The 21,121-nt window shown below is 38.6% G+C and overlaps 2 protein-coding genes across 5 annotated transcripts in view; both read left to right on the forward strand.

Moving 5' to 3' along the window:
- The window catches only part of PELI2 (pellino E3 ubiquitin protein ligase family member 2), a 198,357-nt gene extending 180,508 nt beyond the window's left edge, over positions 1-17,849 (forward strand). For all 4 annotated transcript variants that reach the window (XM_043472170.1, XM_043472169.1, XM_043472171.1 and 1 more), the window contains 2 exons: positions 113-301; positions 13,131-17,849. In XM_043472170.1, the coding sequence (XP_043328105.1) occupies positions 113-301; positions 13,131-13,697 (756 nt within the window). In that variant the 3' untranslated portion in view covers positions 13,698-17,849. The remainder of the gene's footprint in view (positions 1-112; positions 302-13,130) is intronic.
- LOC122443683 (ribosomal biogenesis factor-like) lies at positions 10,892-11,650 on the forward strand. Its single transcript, XM_043472173.1, has one exon. It carries the CDS (start codon positions 11,016-11,018, stop codon positions 11,277-11,279), a length of 264 nt encoding a protein of 87 aa, XP_043328108.1. The 5' UTR covers positions 10,892-11,015; the 3' UTR covers positions 11,280-11,650.
- Positions 17,850-21,121: the final 3,272 nt, after the last annotated feature.

Below are 21,121 nucleotides of genomic sequence, written 5' to 3' on the forward strand. Positions count from 1 at the left end.
ATAGAGAATGAAAATTGCTCACTTTCCTCCCCTCTGCCCTTACCCAATATTTTGGAGAGATTCTAGAACCTTTTTGTGTTGAACATCATCTTTTCTGTGGTATGCTTTCCAGGAAAAGGCAGCAAAGTGGAAAAACCCCGACGGCCACATGGATGGGCTCACGACCAATGGTGTCCTGGTGATGCATCCGAGAGGTGGCTTCACTGAGGAGTCCCAGCCCGGGGTCTGGCGTGAGATCTCTGTCTGTGGAGACGTGTATACCTTGAGAGAGACCAGGTCTGCACAGCAAAGGGGAAAGCTGGTAAGTGGACTTCACACAAAAAAATGCATGAAACTACAAACACATAACTTGAACACTGTCATTTTTCTCCCCAGAAATTCAAAATCTTTGTCTAGGTCTTAGGGTTGTGTTCCATTGACCCAGGAGAGTAGGGATTTTCTCCGAAAATAAGAAGGAAATGGCCTTATTCACTATCATGATTAAGCTTTTCCAATAGTGGAAGAAAATTACCTTTTGTTCCTAACTACATTAAAAGCATAATTCTATTGTTATACTTCACCATTGAATTCTGTTTAAATTCACTTTAAGAAAAATGAACTTATTCTTAGTGTAAAACTTTACTAATTTGGAAAAATCCTGAGCAGTCTAAAACTAATTAGTGAAAATTATGAATTACAGAATTATTTACTAGACTTTCTGGGGACAAAAAAGATAATTAAGTTAGCTTTTTTTTTCTTGTTCATAATAAGAAATTATAGTTCCCTATATAATTCAAAGTCATAATTACAGTTTTACTTGAAATAGTTCACATAGTACATTGACTTGGCATGTTAATATTTTTTCTATAAATATTACTGCTTATCCAAAATGCCCTAGAGCTGTTGGGTTTTTAACCCTTTCTTCTATGGAGAATCATTTTAATACCTTAAATAGTAAGTTTTGGGTTTCTCATACTGCCATGGCCGTGTGGTACAGCACTAAAAGGTTCTTAGTAAATTTTCCACTCCAGTACTTTTAATTAATTGTTGTGTAGAAACTAGAACCAGAGAGAACAAGTGTTTTCTTTCAAACTACCAGGGAAATAATAATATAAATAATAGAGGATGTGATCTAGTTCACAGAGAAAGATGATATTTCTAAGACAGAAAAAAGATGGGGGATTTTACAAAGCTGGTTTGCTATTCTCTACTGGATGTTTGTTTTTAGGGGATAGTTATTTTTATTACTTGTTTACACCATTATTCAGCTGCAGGTATAGCTTCTGCCTTTTGTGATAAAATCCCAATCTTGGAGCATTATGACTAAAAGTGAAAAACGCTTTCTATGAAAGCCAAACAGATTCAATAAACTTTGCTGAAATATGTTTCAAGAGATTGTAAATAGGAAAGAGGATGTAAAATCTGTTTTCCAGAAAAAGTTTTGATCATAGGCTAATTCTACACAAAACTGGTTTAGGATGGTCAAATGAGTTATTGATCATTATAATAGCAATAGTAAGTAATCAGTGTATGTTTGCTGGGTGCAGACACTGCATTAAATGAGCTAATGTCTCAGAAATGTTAATCTGCACACCAGCCTTGTCAGGGAAGTGGAATTATCCCTGTTTTATGGATGAGGAAGACATAGCATAAAGAGGTTGAATATTGCCCAGTCACAGAGTTAGAAGGTGGCAGCAAATGGGATTTTAAATCAGGAGGACCTGAGTTTAAATTTGAACTCCTGGCTTCTACTCAGTACCATCTTGTAGGGAATCATACTTGGTTGGCACCATCACCCTGGGCAGATAGAAAGCATACACTGGTGTCCAGGAGGGCACAGCACAGGATGAGTTTCTTGCCAACTCTCATTCATGTATTTTGTTCAGAGATAGTTGTTACTTTTACATGCTCTGAGAGGGAAGACATGCTGCTGTTGGAGCAGTTACTGCATGTTAACAGTTCTGAAGTCAAGCCATGGTTCCAGGTCCTGATCTGCCACGTCGCTTACATGCACGTAACTGGAACAATACTAGTACCTACCCTTTAGAATTACTGAGAGAACTGAGTAAGAATGCAGTGCTACACCCAGTCCCGAATTAGTTGCCATGACTAAGCAGGAGCTAAGGGCTGGGAATCTGATAATGACCGGGATGTCCAGGGCTCTGCCCTCAAATTGTGGAGTCTGGAAAATGTTACAGGCGAGGCCACAAATCATTAGCATATTTTGCGATTGGCACAGTCAGAAGAAAGTACTGGAAGGCACAGGAGTCTCTCAGAGGAACACCTATCCTAGACATAGGAGTCAAGAATATGTGGAAAATAAGAGACCATAGACTTAAAAGTTACGTTATTTACCAAGAACTGCCCTGCAGGAAGAAAAAAGGTTGTTCACCCTGGCTAAGGGGGCGGAGACAAGATGGTAGAGTGGAAGAATATGAGCTCACCTCTTTGTATGAAAAGTGAAAATCACAATGAACTGTTAAACAGTCATCAACCAAAAAAACAACCCACCAGAACCTACCACAAAAGATAGCCTACATCCAGTAAAAAGGGAAGAGGCCCCATTGGAGTGGTAGAAGGGGCACAGTAGTAATAAAATCAAATCCAATACCCACTGGGTGGATGTCCCACAAACTAGAAAATAATTATATCACACAGGTTCTCCCACAAGAGACCTCTGAGCCACACATTAGGCTCCCCAGCCTGGGGTTCTGGCAATAGGAGGAGCCGTAAGGGGCAACTATGGCTCACTGTGGGGACAAAGACACTGGCAGTGGTAGTTCTGAGGAGTATTCATTGGTGTGAGCCCTCCTGGAGGCTGCCATTTTTTTCATGAAAACCTAGCCCCACCCAACAGCCTGTAGGCTCCATTGCTGGGATGCCAAACCACCAACAGGGTGGGAGCACAGCCCTCCTCAGTAGGAGACAGGCTGCTTAAAGTCTCCTGAACACATAGCTGCCTGCTCAACATATCCCTTGACATGACCCTGTCCACCAGAGGGATAAAACCCAGCTCCACCCAGCAGTGGGCAGGAAGCAGTCCCTCCCACTAGGAATCCTGCACAAGCCTCTAAGACCAGCCTCATTCACCAGGGGGTAGATTGCAGAAACAAGAACTACAACCTTGCATCTTTCAGAACAGACACTGCAATCACAGAAAGCTACACAAAATGAGATGCCAGATGGAGAAACATACCCTAGACAAAGGAACAGATAAAATCCCAGAAGAACAACTAAGTGAAGTGGAGATCTACCCAAAAACAATTCAGAGTAATGTTAGTAAAGATGATCCGGGGATCTCAGAAAAAGAATGGAAGCACACACTAAGAAGATAAAAGAAATGTTTGACAAAGACCTAAAACAGAAGAACAATACAATAACTGAAATGAAAAATACAATAGAAGGAATCAGTAGAATAACTGAGGCAGAAAAATGAATAAATGAGCAGGAAGACAGAATGGTAGAAATCACTGCTGTGGGACAGAATAAAAGAAGAAAAAGAAATGAGGACAATCTAAGAGACCTCCAGGACAAAATTAAGTGCACCAACATTCACATTATAGGGGTCCCAGATGGAGAAGAGAAATGACTTGAGAAAATATTTGAAGAGATAGTAGCTGAAAACTTCCCTATCCTGGGAAAGGAAACAGTCACCTAAGTCCAGGAAGCACGGAAGTCCCAGGTAGAATAAACCCAGAGAGACATGCCAAGATACATAGAAATCAAACTGACAAAAATTAAAGACAAAATATTGATATTTACCTTGAATATAAATGGATTTAAATGTATCTAACCAAAAGACACAGACTGGCTGAATGGGTTCAAAAACAAGACCTATATATATGTTATGTTGTCTACAAGAAACCCACTTTAGACCTAGGACACATACAGACTTAAAGTGAAGAGACAGAAAAAGATACTCCTTGCAGATAGAAAAAGAAAGCTGGAGCAATACTCAACAGATAAAATAGACTTTAAAATAATGACTTTATAAGAGACAAGGAAGATCACTACATAATAATCAAGGGATCGATCTAAGAAGATATAACAATCATAAATATTTATATACCCAATATAGAAGCACCATGATACATAAAGCAAATGCTAACAGCCATAAAAGGGGAAATCAACAGTAACACAATAATAGTAGGGGACATCAACACCATATTTATACCAATGGACAGATCCAGACAGAAAATAAGGAAATAAAAACTTTAAATGACACAGTAGGCGACACTAGATTGATATTTATAGGAAATTCCACCTAAAAGCAGAATAGACTTTCTTCTCAAGCAATAGAATGAACATGGAACATTCCCCAAGAGAGATCCCACCTTTGATCACAAATCAAGCCTTGGTAAATGTAAGAAAACTGAAATCATATCAAGCATCTTTTCCATTCACAATGCTATGAGATTAGAAATCAATCACAAGAAAAAGAATACTAAAAAATGCAAACACATGGGGGTTAAACAGTACTAAATAACCAAGAGATCACTGAAGAAATCAAAGAGGAAATTAAAAAATACATAGAAACAAATGACAACGAAAGCACAACAATCCAAGCTCTGTATATTACTGTGTTAGTTGCTCAGTCATGTTCAGTTGTTTGCAACCCCACTGACTGTAGCCCACCAGGCTCCTCTGTCCATGGAATCATCCAAGAAAGAATACCGGAGTGGGTAGCCATTCCCTTCTCCAGGGGATCTTCCCAACCGAGGGATCAAACCCAGGCCTCCTGCATTGCTGGAAGATTCTTTACTGTCTGAGCCAACAGGAAAAAGCAGTCCTAAGAAGGAAGTTAACAACAATTTAATCTCACCTCAAGAAACAGGAAAAATCTCAAATAAACAATATAACCTCACACCTAAAAGCAACTGGAGAAAGAAGAACAAAAGCAAACCCCAAAGTTACTAGAAGGAAAGAAATCATAAAGATTAGAGCAGAAATAAATGAAATAGAGAAAAAGAAAATAATATCAAAGATAAATAAAACTATAACTTGGTTCTTTGAGGAGATAAAATTTATAAACCTTTAGCCAGAATCAAGAAAAAAAGGAAAGGATTCAAATCGATAAAATTAGAAATGAAAAAGAAGAAATTACAACTGACACTGCAGAAATGCAAAGATCATAGCGACTATATTGGATAACCTGGAAGAAATGTACAAAACAACTTTCCAAGACAGAACTAGAAATAATAGAAAATATAAACAGACCAATCACAAGTAATGAGATTGAAAGTGTAATTTAAAATCTTCCAACAAACAAAAGCCCAGGACCAGATGGCTTCACAGGGAAATTCTATCAAGCATTTAAAAAAGAGCTAACACATCCTGCTCAAACTCTTCCAATAAACTGCAGAGGAAACAACATCTCAAACTCACTCTACAAGGTGACCATCACCCTGATACTAAAACCAGACAAAGATATCACAAAAAAGAAAATTACAGACCAATATCACTGACATAGACACAGAAATTTGCAACAAAATACTAACAGAATATAACAGATTAAAAGGATCACATCATGATCAAGTGGGATTTATCCCAAGGATGCAAGGATTCTTCAATATATGCAAATCAACCAATGTGATACACCATATTAACAAAGAATAAAAACCATATGCTTATCTCAATAAATGCATAAAAAGCTTTTGACAAAATTCAACACCCATTTATGATAAAAAAGAAAACTCTCCAGAAGGTGGGCATGAGGAGAACCTACCTCAGCATACTGTAGCCATGAAATTAAAAGATGCTTGCTCCTTGGAAGGAAAGCTATGACAAACCTAGACAGTGTATTAAAAAGCAGAGACATCACTTTACCAGCAAAGGTTCATATGGTTAAAGCTGTGGTTTTTCCAGTAGTCATGTACAGATGTGAGAGTTGAAACATAAAGAAGGCTGAGGCACCTGAAGAACTGATACTTTTGAATTGTGGTGCTAGAGAAGACTATTGAGAGTCTCTTGGACAGCAAGGAGATCAAACCAATCAGTCCTAAAGGAAATCAACCCTGAATATTCATTGCAAGGAAACTGATGCTAAAGCTCCGATAATTTGGCCACCTGACATGAGAAGCCAGCTCATTGGAAAAGACTCTGATGTTGGGAAAGACTGAAGGCAAAAGAAAAAGAGGGCAGCAGAGGATGAGATGTAGATAGCATCACCGATTCAATGGACATGAGCATACTACAGTCCATGGGGTCATAAAGAGTTGGACATGACTTAGCGGCTGAACAACAACAACAAACCTCAACATAATAAACCCCATAAACAACAAACTCACAGCAAACATCATTCTCAGTGGTGAAAATGAAACCATTTCCTCTAAGTTCTGGAACAAGACAAGGAGTCCACTCTCATCACTGTCATTCCACATAATTTTGGAAGTCCTAGCCATAGCAGTCAGAGAAGAAATAGAAATAAAAGGAATACAAATGGGGAAAGAAGTCAAATTGTCACTGTTTGCAAATGACATGATAACTGTACACAGAAAATCTTAATGATGCATCTGAAAACTGCTTGAGCTCATCAATGAATTTGGCAAAGTTGCAGGGCACAAAATTGATACATAGAAACTTATTGCATTCCTATACACTAACAATGAAAGATCACAACAAGAATTTAAGGAAACAATGCCATAACCACTGCAACAAAAAGAATAAAATACCTAGAAATAAACCTACCTAAGAAGACAAAAGACTGTACTCAGAAAACAATAAAGCACTGATGAAAGAAACCAAAGATGACACAAACAGATGGAGGGATACACCATGTGCTTGGATTAGAAGAATCAATATTATGAAAATGACTATACCACCCAAAACAATCTACAGATTCAGTGCAATCCCTATTAAGTTACCAATGGCATTTTTAACAGAATTAGAACCAAAAAAATTTACAATTTGTATAGAAACTTAAAAGACCCTGAATAGCCAAAGCAATCTTGAGAAAGAAAAGTGGAACTGGAAAAATCAAGCTCCCTGACTTCAGACTATACTGTAAAGCCACAGTAATCAAGACAAAATGATATTGGCACAAAAACAGAAATATAGATCAATGGTACAAGATAGAAACCCAAAGATAAACTTACAAACTTGTGTCACCCAATCTATGACAAAGGAGGTAAGAATATACAATGGAGAATAATCTCTTCAATAAATTAGTCCTGGGAAAACCAGATGGCTACATGTAAAAGATTGAAATTATAACATTCTTTAACACCATATTCAAAAATAAAATATAGGAAAAACACTCTTTGATATAAATCACAGAAAGATCCTTTTTGACCTATGTCTTATAATAAAAATAAAAACAAAAATAAATAGGACCTAATTAAACTTAAAAGCTTGTGGACAGCAAAGGAAATGATAAACAAGATGGAAAGATAACCCTCAGAATGGGAGAAAATATTTGCAAATGAAGCAACTGACAAGGATTAATCTCCAAAATAAACAGCTCATGCAGCTTAATGTCAAAACAAAAACAACCCAATCAAAAAATGGGAAAACCTAGATAGACATTTCCTCAAAGATGACATACAAATGGCCAAGAGGCTCATGGAAAGATGCTCAACATCACTAATTATTTGAGAAATGCAAATCAAAAGTACAATGAGGTATCACCTCACACTGGTCAGAATAGCCATCATCAAAACAAATCTACAAACAATAAATGCTAGAGAGTGTGTGGAGAAAAGGGAACCCTCTTGCAGTGTTGGTAGGAATGTAAATTGATACAGCCACTATGGAGAACAATATGGAGGTTCCTTAAAAAACTAAAAATAGTTTGTCATATGATCCAGCAATCCCACTACTGGGCATATACCCTGAGAAAACCATAATTCAAAAAGATACAAGTACCCTAGTGTTCATTGCAGCACTACTTCCAATAGCCAGGACATGGAAGCAACCTAAATGTCCATCAACAGATGAATGGATAAAGAAGACATGGTACATATATGTAATGGATTATTACTCAGCCGTAAAAAGGAACAAAGTTGAGTCATTTGTAGAGATGTGGATGGACCTAGAGTCTGTCATACAGAGTAAAGTCAGAAAAACAAATATTGTATATCAATGCATGTGTGTGGAATTTAGAAAAATGGTACATGTGAACCTATTAGCAGGGCAGGAACAGAGGCACAGACATAGAGAACACACATGTGGATGCGGGGAGGGGTGGGGTAAGGGGAGGGTTTGACAAATTCGGAGATCAGTAATGACATATATACACTACCATGTGTAGAACAGATAGCTAGTGGGAACTGCCGTATAGCACAGGAAGCTCAGCTTGCTGCTCTGTGCTGACATAGATGGGTGAAATAAGAAGGAGTGGGAGGAAGGTCCAAGAGAGAGGGGATATATATATATATCACATATAAATGATTCACGTCCTTGTACAACAGAAACTAACACAATGTTGTAAAGCAATTGTAGACAATTTTAAAAAAAGAAAAAAGGAACAAAAGGGGAGAGGGCCCAAATCATTAAGATTACAGATGAAAATGGAGAAATTACAACCACACCACAGAAATACAAAGGATCATAAGAGACTACTACATGCAACTATATGCCAACAAAATGGATAACCTAGAATAAATGGGCAAATTCTTTAAAAGGTACGCTCTCCCAAAACTAAACGAGGGGAAAATAGAAAAAAATGAACAGACCAAATACCAGTGCAGAAATTGAGCCAGTAATTTTAAAACTTCCAAGAAGCAAAAGTCCAGGACCAGATTGCTTCACAGGTGAATTCTACCAAACATTTAGAGACGAGTTAACACTTATCCTTTTGAAGCTACTCCAAAAAATTGCAGAGGAAGAAACACTTCTGAATTCATCCTCTGAGGCCACCATTATCCTGATTCCAAAACCAGATAGATATCATACATGCAAAAAGAAAACCACAGGCAAATATAATCAATACAGATGCAAAACTCCTGAACAAAACACTAGTAAACCTACTCCAACAATACAGTAAAAGGATCATACACTATGATCAAGTGGGATTTATATCAGGGATGCAAGAATTTTTCAATATCAGCAAATCAGTCAGTGTGCTATACCACATCAACAAACTGAAGAATATAAATCATATGATCATCTCAAAAGATGCAGAAAAAGCTTTTGATAGTAGTTAACATCCATTTTGGATAAAAATGCTTCAGAGAGTGACCACAGAAGGAACATATTATCTCAATGTAATAAAGGTGATATATGAGAAACCCACAGCTAACATCACACTCAACAATGAAAAGCTGAAAATATTTCCTCTAAGATCAGGAATAAGACAAGGAGGTCCACTCTCACCACTTCTTTTCAGCATAATTTTGGAAGTCCTAGCCACAGCAATTAGAGAAGAAATAAATAAATGGAATCCAAACTGCAAAAAAAGTAAAACTGTCACTGGTTGAAGATGACATGATTCTGTACATAGCAAATCCTTAGTATCCTAAGATGCTACCAGAAAACTACTAGGGCTCATCAGTGAATTCATAAAGTTGCAGGATACAAAATTAATGCATAGAAATCTGTTGCATTTCTATACACTAACAACAAAAGATTAGAAATTAAAGAAACAATTCCATTTATCATCACATCAAAAAGAATAAAATACCTAAGAATAAATCTACCTAAGGAAGCAAAAACTTGTATCCTGAAAACCGTAAGACACTGATGAAAGAAAACAAAGATGATGCAGACAGATGGATAAACATACCATGTTCTTGGATTAAAAGAATCAATGTTATGCAAATGGCCATACTAGCCAAGGCAATCTACAGAACTAATGCCATCTCTATCAAATTACCTATGGCATTTTTCATAGAACTAGAAATCTTTATGGAAACACAAAAGACCCTAAATAGTCAAAGCAATCTTGAGAAAGAAGTACAGAGCTGGAGGAATCAGTTTCCCCATCTTTAGACTATACCACAAAAGTACAGTCATCAGAACAGTATGGTACTGGTGCAAAAACAGAAATATATCAATGAAACAAGATAGAAGGTCCAGAAATAATCTTAGGCACCTGTGGTCAATTAATCTATATCAAAGGAGACAAAACTATATGATGGAGGAAAAATATTCTCTTTTATAAATTGTTTTGGGAGAACTGAACAGCTACATGTAAAATAATGAAATTAGAACATTCTTTAATAGCATACACAAAATAAACTCAAAATGGGTTAAAGACCTAAATATAAGACCTGAGAGTACAAAACCCTTGCAGGAAAACATAGGCAGAACACTGACAAAAATCATAGCAATATTTTTTTTGGCCCTGTCTCCTAGAATAATGAAAATAAAAACAAAAATAAATGGTACCTAATTAAACTCAAAAGCTTTTGCACAGCAAAGAAAACCATAAACAAAATGAAGACACAATCCATAGAATGGGAGAAAATATTTGTAAATAATGCACACCACAAGGAATTAATCTCCAAAATTTGCAAACATGCAACTCAAAAAAAAAAAAAATCAAAAACTGAGCAGAAGACATTTCTCCTAAGAAGACAGATGAATGGCAAACAGGCACATGAAAAGATGTTTACCATCACTAATTATCAGAGAAATGAAAATCAGAACTACAGTGAGACATCACCTGAGACCAGTCAGAATGGCCATCAAAAAATCTACAAACAATACATGCTGGAGAGGATGTAGAGAAAAGGGAAGGAATTCGCCTACAGTGTTGGTAATGTGAAATGAAAGTGTTAGTCCCTTAGTCATGTCTGACTCTTTGCAACCATGAACTGTAGCCTGCCAGGCTCCTCCATCTATGGCATTCTCCAGGTAAAAATCTAAGAGTTACCGTGTGATTCAACAATTCTACTTCTGGGCATACATCTAGAGAAATTCATGATTTGGAAGGATACATATACCCCAGTGTTCACTGCAGCACTGTTTACAATAGCCAAGACATGGAAACAATCTAAATGTCAACAGATGAGTGGATAAAGAAGCTGTGGTTTGAGATGGTGTCACCTGGAACTTGAGCCAACTGCACAAGAGTATTGGAGGTCTGGTGGGAGACCATGGCCAAGAGCAAACTAATAGAGCAGAAGTCTAGGAATGTATTCCACATAGCCAGCCAAAAAAGCTTTAAGGTTAAAAATAAAGCAAAACCAGTTACCACTAATCATAAGAAGATAAACATTGTTAATGATGAAAAAGTTAGCAGAGTGAATAAAGCTTTTGTAGATATGCAAAAGAAACTTGCAAACTTCTCAAAAGGCCTTTCCCTTGAACCTCTGCAGAAACAGCTGATTTGTCAGCAGTGTCATGAAAACAGCAGTTAATGTCAATGAAGCTACAAGATTAATGGTTCAGTTGTAATACAGTGGTGGTGCATCAAATTTCCCCAAAAGACCAATCAATTAAACATTTTATACAAAAAGAAGATGTGGTACATATATACAGTGGAATATTACTTAGTTCTTAAAACGAATGAAATAACCTCATTTCATTGCAAGATGTATAGAACTGGAGATTATCATACTAACTGAAGTAAGTAAGAAGAGAAAGACAAATATCATGATATTCTATTACATGAGAAATCTTTTAAAAAGTTATACAAATGCTTTTACTTACAAAACGAACAAACTCACAGAAGTAGAAAACAAGCCTGTGGTTACCAAATGGGAAAGGTAGCGGAGGGACAAATTGGGAATTTGGGATTGACATAAACACACTACTATATTTAAAATAGATTACCCAACAAGGACCTACTGTATAGCACAGGGAACTCTGCTCAGTATTCTGTAATAACCTAAATGGGAAAAGAATTTTGGGAGGGATGTTCAAGAGGGAAGGGACATAGATATACCTATGACTGATGAATGTTGATGTTTGGCGGAAACCAACACAAACTGTAAATCAATTATCCTTCAATTAAAAATAATTTTAAAAAGAATAGATATATATATGTATGTATCACTGATATAAACAAAAAGCAATGAATAAAAAGTAATCATAAGGGGGGAAAAAATGTGACCCAAACTCCAATTTATTACCACAGCAGTGTTCTTCTTACCCAGTTTCATGCAGAGATGAAACCTCCCCTAGGAATGATCTGTTGTCAAGAGAGAAGGGAGACTTCTGACATCCAGCAAGAAGGGAGGAGATCAGGAGGTGTTCTGCGGGGGCGCTGGGGTGAGGAGAGAGATTCAGCAACTTAAAGGCTATTATTGAAAACCTGTCTCTGTGTTTTTCCTATAAAATATTAAGGTCTATCATTTTGTTGGGATTTTACCTTTTTCTAACTACCAGTATTTGATACTTTATTAGGGAAGGACAGCTTGTAGGCAAAGTGCCATCCAAGTAAGCCTTGAATGATGAGTGGGAGTTTGCCAGGCCCTGGGGTAGGCTAGGATGGGGTGAGCCCAGACAGAGAATTCTAGGCAGAGGGCAGTTCACCTGAGTGCATCCACAGAGCGCAGGTGGCACGTGGAGGCAGGGATGGACCATGTCTAACTGCTGCTCGTCAGCTGTTAATCGTCTGTGAGCACTTGGTGCTTGTAGCACTGCCAGTCTTTTAAATGATGTTCTGAAGCTCACAGTGAATGTGTCTGCTTCAGACCTTAGGAATGCAGGATAAATGATAGATCGTGTGAAGCTAAAGGTCACCTGGAGTCACTGGCAGCAGTGCAGTATTTATTGCAAGGCCCACCAAGGGTCTTCTGAATTGTCTGTGGCCGAAATCAGCCTAAGTCTTCACCAGATGAACTGGTTGGACATCTCCTATGCCTTATGAGACCAAGATGGTTTTGTGCTGTTGAGTTGAGGAGGAAGCATAAAAATCTGAGATTTGTGAAGTTTGTTAAAATAATCACTACAATTACAACCACTGTAATCATCCTCCAATTAAAATAATTTTTTTTAAAAAGAAAAATAAACCACTCCATTAATTGAACGTGTAAAAGTAAGTGTATTCAAGCTCGGGCCTTTATGTGTATCACATATATGATTTATATCCAATGTTCAGATGAGGAAAGGGAGGTTCAGAGGGGCTAGTTACCCCTCTAGTCCTGTTTTTAAAGGAGGCCGGGGGATAAACTGCCTCTTATTTCATAGCTGATCTTTAAGAGGAAAGAACACCAGAGAGATTTGCCAAGTTTTGCTTTAAAAAGACATGTCTGTCAAACTTGTAGGTGGAAACTGAGACCAACGTCCTGCAGGATGGTTCCCTCATCGACCTGTGCGGGGCCACCCTGCTCTGGAGGACGGCGGATGGCCTCTTTCACACCCCAACCCAGAAGCACATCGAAGCGCTGCGGCAGGAGATCAACGCGGCGCGGCCGCAGTGTCCAGTGGGGCTCAACACCTTAGCCTTCCCCAGCATCAACAGGAAAGAGGTGGTGGAGGAAAAGCAGCCCTGGGCGTACCTCAGCTGCGGCCACGTGCACGGCTACCACAACTGGGGCCACCGCAGCGACACGGAGGCCAACGAGCGGGAGTGCCCCATGTGCAGGACTGTGGGCCCCTACGTGCCGCTCTGGCTCGGCTGCGAGGCGGGCTTTTACGTGGACGCGGGACCGCCCACTCACGCTTTCACCCCTTGCGGACACGTGTGCTCAGAGAAGTCTGCGAAATACTGGGCTCAGATCCCGCTGCCTCACGGAACTCACGCCTTTCATGCCGCCTGCCCTTTCTGTGCCACGCAGCTGCTTGGGGAGCAGAACTGCATCAAACTGATTTTCCAAGGTCCAGTTGATTGATGCCCTCAAGAGCCAGCGACGACTTTATTAACAAGTTACTGTGAAGATTTTGCCACTCACTCTAGATTTTACCTTTTTATAATGCCGTTTATTAGGGGGAGGGGGGATCCTGAAGCTAGGAAGAAAGAGGGGCACGGTGATGAAACATGCCAGGCATTGACCATAACCGTGGTGCGTTGCATGCTCAGAACAGCGGCATCATCATTGAAGTGTGCTTGATTAAACCGTAATACCTTTGTAACAATTGGATTTAAAATGCCATGCTTTCATTTCAACCTTGGGGTTTCTTTGGTAAACTGAGACAGGAGTTTAAATCCTATTTTAAAACTCCAGAAGAAATGTATTCAAAAGTTGTTGGCTCTTAATTGCAACCTTCGGAGCTGTGTGGTGTAGGTTTTAGTCATGCCCTATCTGGAAATACTTAATACAGGTTAGAATCTGACTAGATACCAAGAGTGGCTCTGTAAGATGATGTTGGGGACAGGAGACCTTAAGTACAGGTGGTTGTTTTGAAATCTGCGGCTTTTGTTATTTTTCTTTTGAGGGGAGGGAATATGTTGTCATTTTTTTTTTTTTAACTTCAGTGGCATTTAATTACTTTATACACACATTCATCAAATCCCTTGGCATTTCAAACAAAGAATTTTCTATAACTTTTTGGTCTGCCTTTTGTTATTTTTGATCTGCCATGGTCTGTGTCCCTGATAACTCATCTTGCATGGGTAGAGCTATTTGGTTGATTAAAATGTAACTCTTATTAAACATTCATTAAATGAGGGTGATTATTGCAGCAGGAAACATGGCCCAGGTTATATAATATCAAGTTCATTTGCTTACTGAATAATTGAAGAGTAATTAGAAATAAGGTTTTGCTCTTTAAAACCACTTGTTGGGGTTTCCTAAGTTTTTCTTAAGAAAGCCAAAATTCTGTGAACTTAAAAGCAACATAACACAACGATGCAGTCAGTTTTGTTCGCTCCCCTTCTGCCATCTGTCGCCTTCCACTGCAGCTTACAGAGCCCTGTAAGTTTTGAAAATGTTTGCAAATCAAACTAAATTTAAATGTAATCATTAGATACACAACACCAAGTGGTACATCTGCAGAGAGCGTTTGAAATTCCTGATTTCAAGAGAGCAAATGAGTGTTTACTGAGGAATAATTAAATCAGAATTTCATATGAGCTCCACCAGCCCTCTCTGTTAGTTTCATTTCATTTTTGAATAATAATTCTTGGATGTTCGTTCTCTGTGCTCTGTACCAGTGTATCACCATTCCCATGATGCAAAGAGCCTTCAGGACATGCCCCTGCCAGAGCTGGCTGGGATGAAAGATTCCTGCCACACGGAGCAACTTTGTTTAAATTAACATCCTCTTAAATTGACCATTGCAGATTCGTGCCGCATTTTTTTAACCTTTGTAAAGATATATAATTTATATGATTCTAATATACTGTATTCCTGTTCTAATTGGATTTTTCCGTGGTTTGCCTGCTAGCAAATATTTTGCCTATTTTCATTTGTTCTAACCCATTTTGAAAGCCCTTTTCCTTAACGTGATAAGATCTATTCATCTTGATTGCTGCTGCTTAAGTTGATTTAATATATAAAAAGTTCAGCCTATAAGTTTTCAAATAGCTTTACTTTTTAGTGGAGATTATTGTTTATCATGAGGTGGTTTTGTTTTGGTAATTTTTAAGTGCTGTGAAAATCCAACAACAGTCCCCTTATTGATAGCTTACTGTATTCTGTATAGCTTGCTCAACCTGCAGACAGAGAATGAAAGAAAAAAATGAAATTGCCTAGAATAGCAAATGCCTTTTGACATACCCAGAGTCTCCCATGGTTAGCTTTTACAAATGTGATCTGTGCCGCTTTAGGCTCCACAAAATGATGCAGGTAGCACACAGTCCCTTTTCTTGCCATATGAAGAAGGTGATTTGAGGAGTCTTGATACCCTAAAATGCATCTTGTAAGATAAATAGGTAATATCTAGCCTTTCTAGATGCAAGACTATCAAAAACTTTTTTTTCCCCAAAAAGTTACCATCTGATATAATTTTCTATTTCAAGGACTATAGAAGTTAAAGTCTAGTACTTCTACATATGCAGCCTATGCCCCAAAATAGTTATGTTCCAACTTGAAAGCTTTGACATTTAGTGAACTTGGGTAAGAAATTACAAGCTCTTGGAACGGGTAACGGTGACCCACCCTCTGTTATTGCCACATCTTTTCTTCTGACTTCCAAGTGAGGTTCCCTTTCCCCTGCGTGGGGAACCACAGCCAGGTCGCACCTCTGTAGAAGGAAGCCAGGCTCGTCTTGGCACTTCCAGTAAGATCTTTTAACGTTGATTAATGAGACTCCCCCTACCCCCCATATTTGAGAGCAATTTCATTTGTGAGAATAAAGAACTCTAGCTCAGAGTAGAGTCATATAGTTCAGAAAAGGTAACTTCTCAGAGGTCATGCCTGTTATTATGTCTTGCTTGACATCACATTCAAGGACAAATCCCACTTCCCAGGTGTATACATAGGAAATTGCAGACCAATTATCCTGATCTCAGCCTGACCAAAATGCCTTTTATGACTACGTTTCCAGAAAAACCCCAGTGATGTATTCCCATAGTTTTCCACCCCACCCCACCCCCAATTGTTTATGCCAGTTTATTACCAAAAAAGAAGAAAAAGAAAAAAAAAAAGTTCAGAGTTAATGAGATACAACTCTGAATATTTTTCTAGCCTGGAATTTTTTTTTATTATCACTAATCGGTGCTGCCAGGCCATGCATGCTGCAACTCTACATTTTCCTTATTTGGTTTTGCTTTTTGCAAGAAGGGCTACAGTTCACATGGCAGAGTAAGTATTATGCTTTCTGTGTTTTTTTCTAACTGTAGCCCAAAAGAATTAAAATCTTTTAATATAAATAGCATATTTATCATTCCTTGATAGTTAATTATAGAGTTTGGTACCTTTGTGCCTCAGGGAAGCCACGTGACATAACTGGTTATAGAATTTCAGGGCTAGGGTTTAAAGAAAGGAGAAAGCCATTGGAAAAATGATGGGCTCCATTAAGGAGACTAATGAATCTGGATGCAGAAATATGCCAGGAACTGGCATACACATGATTGTAGTAGAATTTATTTCCAGGATCAGTAAGGAAATTATTTTTAAGTTATTACATCTACTATATTAGCAAAGTTGAGGATAACTCTTCTTCATAAAGCTTCAGTGCTTTGTTTTTGCTTACATTAAAAAAATTTTTTTTTTCAACCCCTGCTGTTTGGGAGCTCAGTATTGTTATTTGGGCACTTTTTGAGGGTTTAAAAAGGAGCATGTTTTCTCCTTCTTAATTTAAGTGTAACATAGGTTACAAAGTTGTTACCTACAGTTCTATGATTTTGATCAGTGTTCCTTTTTAAATCCATTCTGTTCTTTGGATTTAAAGGATATATGATCACAACCTTGTTAATGCTGGCTAAAAAACACTTGTCAGCTTCATGCAATCCTGCCTTGTAACAGTGGAATTTCTGATAGACAAACAACAGAATCTTGATTTTAAGCCGGATCCAGCTCTGTTCTTTTGGCTGTAGCTCTTACATCCCCACAGTTTAGCCTTCATGGGCAGAGGGTATGAAGTTCCTCCTTGAGTGCTAGAAGGAGAGCATGGCTCTGTTATCATTTCTTTATGACCCAGTCAAAGACCAGTAAGACAACTCCAGAACCTTTCTAAAAGAATGTAAGCATTATTGAAGCAGTAAAACAGAAGGTTCAGTATTTCTTTTTAGTAAAACTAATATCCTCTCAAGTTTTCACCCTTATGCAGAATCCCTAGAGGAAGATAGGGAAAAGCAAATATTTTTCCAGTTCTACCTAACTATTTCTAAACAAACAAAAACTCGATGAAAGGGAAGTTGTTTCTTTTTAGCTGAGATGACAGATTGTTTCTCTGTATTAAATAGTCTAGAAGCTAAGAGGGTGGTCATATTTACCATGTATAGTGTTATGAGCAGTTAAATTTTATGGATATATTTGTAAAACTCTTCTTTTATATTTCATGTCAAATTGAAAAGTTTATTTCTTCACTATTGTATCTGTGGAAATACAAGCCATTTTACAGGAAAAAAATCTTCAAAAACTATTAAATGGATCTCGGTATCTTTTTGAGTCATTGTCTTCATCAGACCGTTCAGTAGGAAGTATATATAACAGTAGACTTGACTTCTGCATTTTTCAAACTTTCAGGTTGATCCCAAACAGTTGAGCTGATCATTGTTTTATATTCTGCACAATACCTATTTAAATCTAGATTCTGAAAATCTCAATTTTTTTTTATTTGAAAAATTCCATTGGTGTTTATATTTGTGGCATTATATCATGGTCAAATCTAACTTTCAGGAGCATTTAACTTGGCCTGTAGAATTAATAGATTTTCTACATGGCCACTATAGTCACATTGCTACCTTTTTGATAATCTTCACTTACTTTTTAACAGCATAGCATTATGTGTAAGCCTCCAAGAAACTAGTATGTCTTTTCATAACAAAAGGTCTTTATGACAGTTTTTTTTCCCTCACCACATTGATATTTAAGGAGTCTTAAAACTCCAATACTTTGGCCACCTCATGTGAAGAGTTGACTCATTGGAAAAGACCCTGATGCTGGGAGGGATTGGGGTCAGGAGGAAAGGGGGACGACAGAGGATGAGATGGCTGGATGTCATCACCAACTCGATGGACATGAGTTTGAGTAGACTCCGGGAGTTGGTGATGGACAGGGAGGCCCAGTGTGCTGCTTTTCATGGGGTCGCAGAGTCGGACACGACTGAGTGACTCAACTGACAACTGACTAAGTATTGTTGAAGGAAATAGATTTTTCATCCCCCCCCCCCACCAAAATACACATTTATATAGGCATTTATTTCAGGATTAAGTATTCTAACACTTTAGTAAATCTAAAATGCCATGTGGTTATAGAAAAACATAACCAGTTACAGTTGTGAGATGCATTCCATTTTACAAGAGTGTGAGAACTATTCAGTGGGGAAAGAAGAGTATTTAACAGATGGAGCTGGGATAACTAGATATTTGATGCAAAAGAATGAAGTTGGACCCCTTCCTCACACAGTATACAAAAATTAACTCAAAATGGACAGAGCAAAAACTATAGTAGAGTAAACCTTTGTGACCTTAGTCAGTGAGTTCTTAAACATCAAAAACACAAGCAACAAAAGAAAACAAATTGGACTTCAAAACTAAAATATTTTGTGCTTCAAAGGACACTGTCCTTTACACTTTGTCAAAAGTAAAAAGACAACCCATACAATGGAAGAAAATATTTGGAAATATATCTAATAAGGAAATAGTATCCAGAATACCTAGAGATCTCATAACTCATCAAGAAAAGGACAGATGGTCCAGTTTAAAAATGGTCAAAAGATTTGAATAGGTATTTTTCCAAAAAAGATACAAATGACCAATAAGCACGTACACATTACCAGGAACAATAGGTATCAGAGAAATGCAAGTGAAAAGCCAGAAAAATACCACTTCATACCCACTGTGAGAGTAGCAAGGGAAGAACAGAACCTGACTCCTTATTGGATCTGTTTCACTTTAACCTTTGCTCTCCATTGCTTTTGTTACTATAATCACTGAAAGGATGTTGTCTATAAGCTGTAAGCATACATAATGGCCTGCCCTGGGAAACCTGCCCCTCTGCCCAAGAAAGTTTAACTAAGGTACCTTTGTTTGGCTCTGGGGGAAACATTCTGACCTTGCCCACTCGTGAAAGGTTGCAGGAAAAAAAAAGTTATCCCAGCCTCTCCCCCCGCTGCTGGCTAAGCCAGAAGATATTCTGCAAGGCTTATGGCATTTTTTACTTCCTCACCTTGTCCCTCTCTTTGTTCTACAAAAGATACTAGCATCCAGACCCTGATAAGACTAGAAACACTTGTTCCATCTTCTCAGATGCCCGGCTTTTAGAATAAAGTCACTGTTTGTTCTGTTCCTTGCCTCAATAGCTCATCTCCTGATTATTTGCCTGTCATGTGGTAAACAGACCAAGCTTGGATTTGGTAACAAGCTAAAATCAAAAAGACAGTAAGAAGTGTTGAGAATGTGTTGAAAAAAATTGGAATTTTCATGCACTGTTGGTAGAATTATAAAATGGTACCTGGTGGCTCAGATGGTAAAGAATCTGCCTGCAGTGCAGGAGACTAGGGTTCGATCCCTGGGTTGGAAAGATCTCCTGGGGAAGGGAATGGCTACCCACTCCAGTATTCTGGCCTAGAGAACCCCGTGAACAAAGGAGTCTGGCGGGCTGCAGTCCATGGTTTTACAAAGAGCTGAACATGACTGAGTGACGTAAGCACTCACACAGCACCCACTTTGGAGCTAACAGTTTACAGCTACTCAAAACGTAAAGTAGACAGTTACCCTGTGACCCAGCATTTTCACTCCTGAAAAGTGAAAGTGACTCAGTCGTGTCCAACTCTCTGTGACCCCACGGACTATGCAGTCCATGGAATACTCCAGGCCAGAATACTGGAGTGGGTAGCCTTTCCCTTCTCCAGGGATCGAACCCAGGTTTCCCTCATTGCAGGCAGATTCTTTACCAGCTGAGCCACAAGGGAAGCCCAAGAATACTGGAGTGGGTAGCCTATCCCTTTCTCCAGCAGATTTTCCCAACCCAGGAATCGAACTGGGGTCTCCTGCATTGCAGGAGTATTCTTTCCCAACTGAGCTATCAGGGAAGCCCCATTTTCATTCCTAGTGTGTGCCGAAGAGAATTGTGAAACCAAGCCAGGACCCTATGGGCTCTCTGGGGTATAGATCCTTTCTTTTCCTGTCCCCAGTTTATAATTTGTAGGAAAGAGGCTTTGTTCAGCCTGTCCTGAGTTCCAAAGGGTGGGTTCGGACTGTTGCTAATCAGAAAAGGGAAGGGATGCAGAAACAAAGGAGAAGTCAAGAATCAATAGTGCAGTAACATGGCAGGGTCCTGGTTCCTCCTCAAGGAATAGACACAACAACATATCTTTGAGTTCTACAGGAACTAAGCCCCCACTACGTAGTTGGGGACTAAGGGAACTATCCTCTATCCTCTGTCCCCCACCCGGATAGAGGACGGTAACTTACGGCTGAGCCAGGATTCTCTGAGCTCCACCTTGTTACCTCACTACCAACCAGTCACACCCTGCAGCCCTCACCTGAAATGATGCCTATAAAATCTTGTCCCCAGAAACCACCAGAGAACTCAGCAGTTTTATTTTCTTTTATCATGAGCCACCCTGTCCTCCTTGCATGGTCCTGCAGCAGAACTGTCTCTGCTCCGGATTCTGATGTTTTGGTTTGTTTGGCTCACTGCATCAGGCACACGAACTTGTGTGTGGTAACAGTAGTGACCACATTTGCATAACTCTGAATATACAA

This window comes from Cervus canadensis, chromosome 6, assembly GCF_019320065.1.
Source record: "Cervus canadensis isolate Bull #8, Minnesota chromosome 6, ASM1932006v1, whole genome shotgun sequence".
NCBI classification, from domain to species: domain Eukaryota; kingdom Metazoa; phylum Chordata; class Mammalia; order Artiodactyla; family Cervidae; genus Cervus; species Cervus canadensis.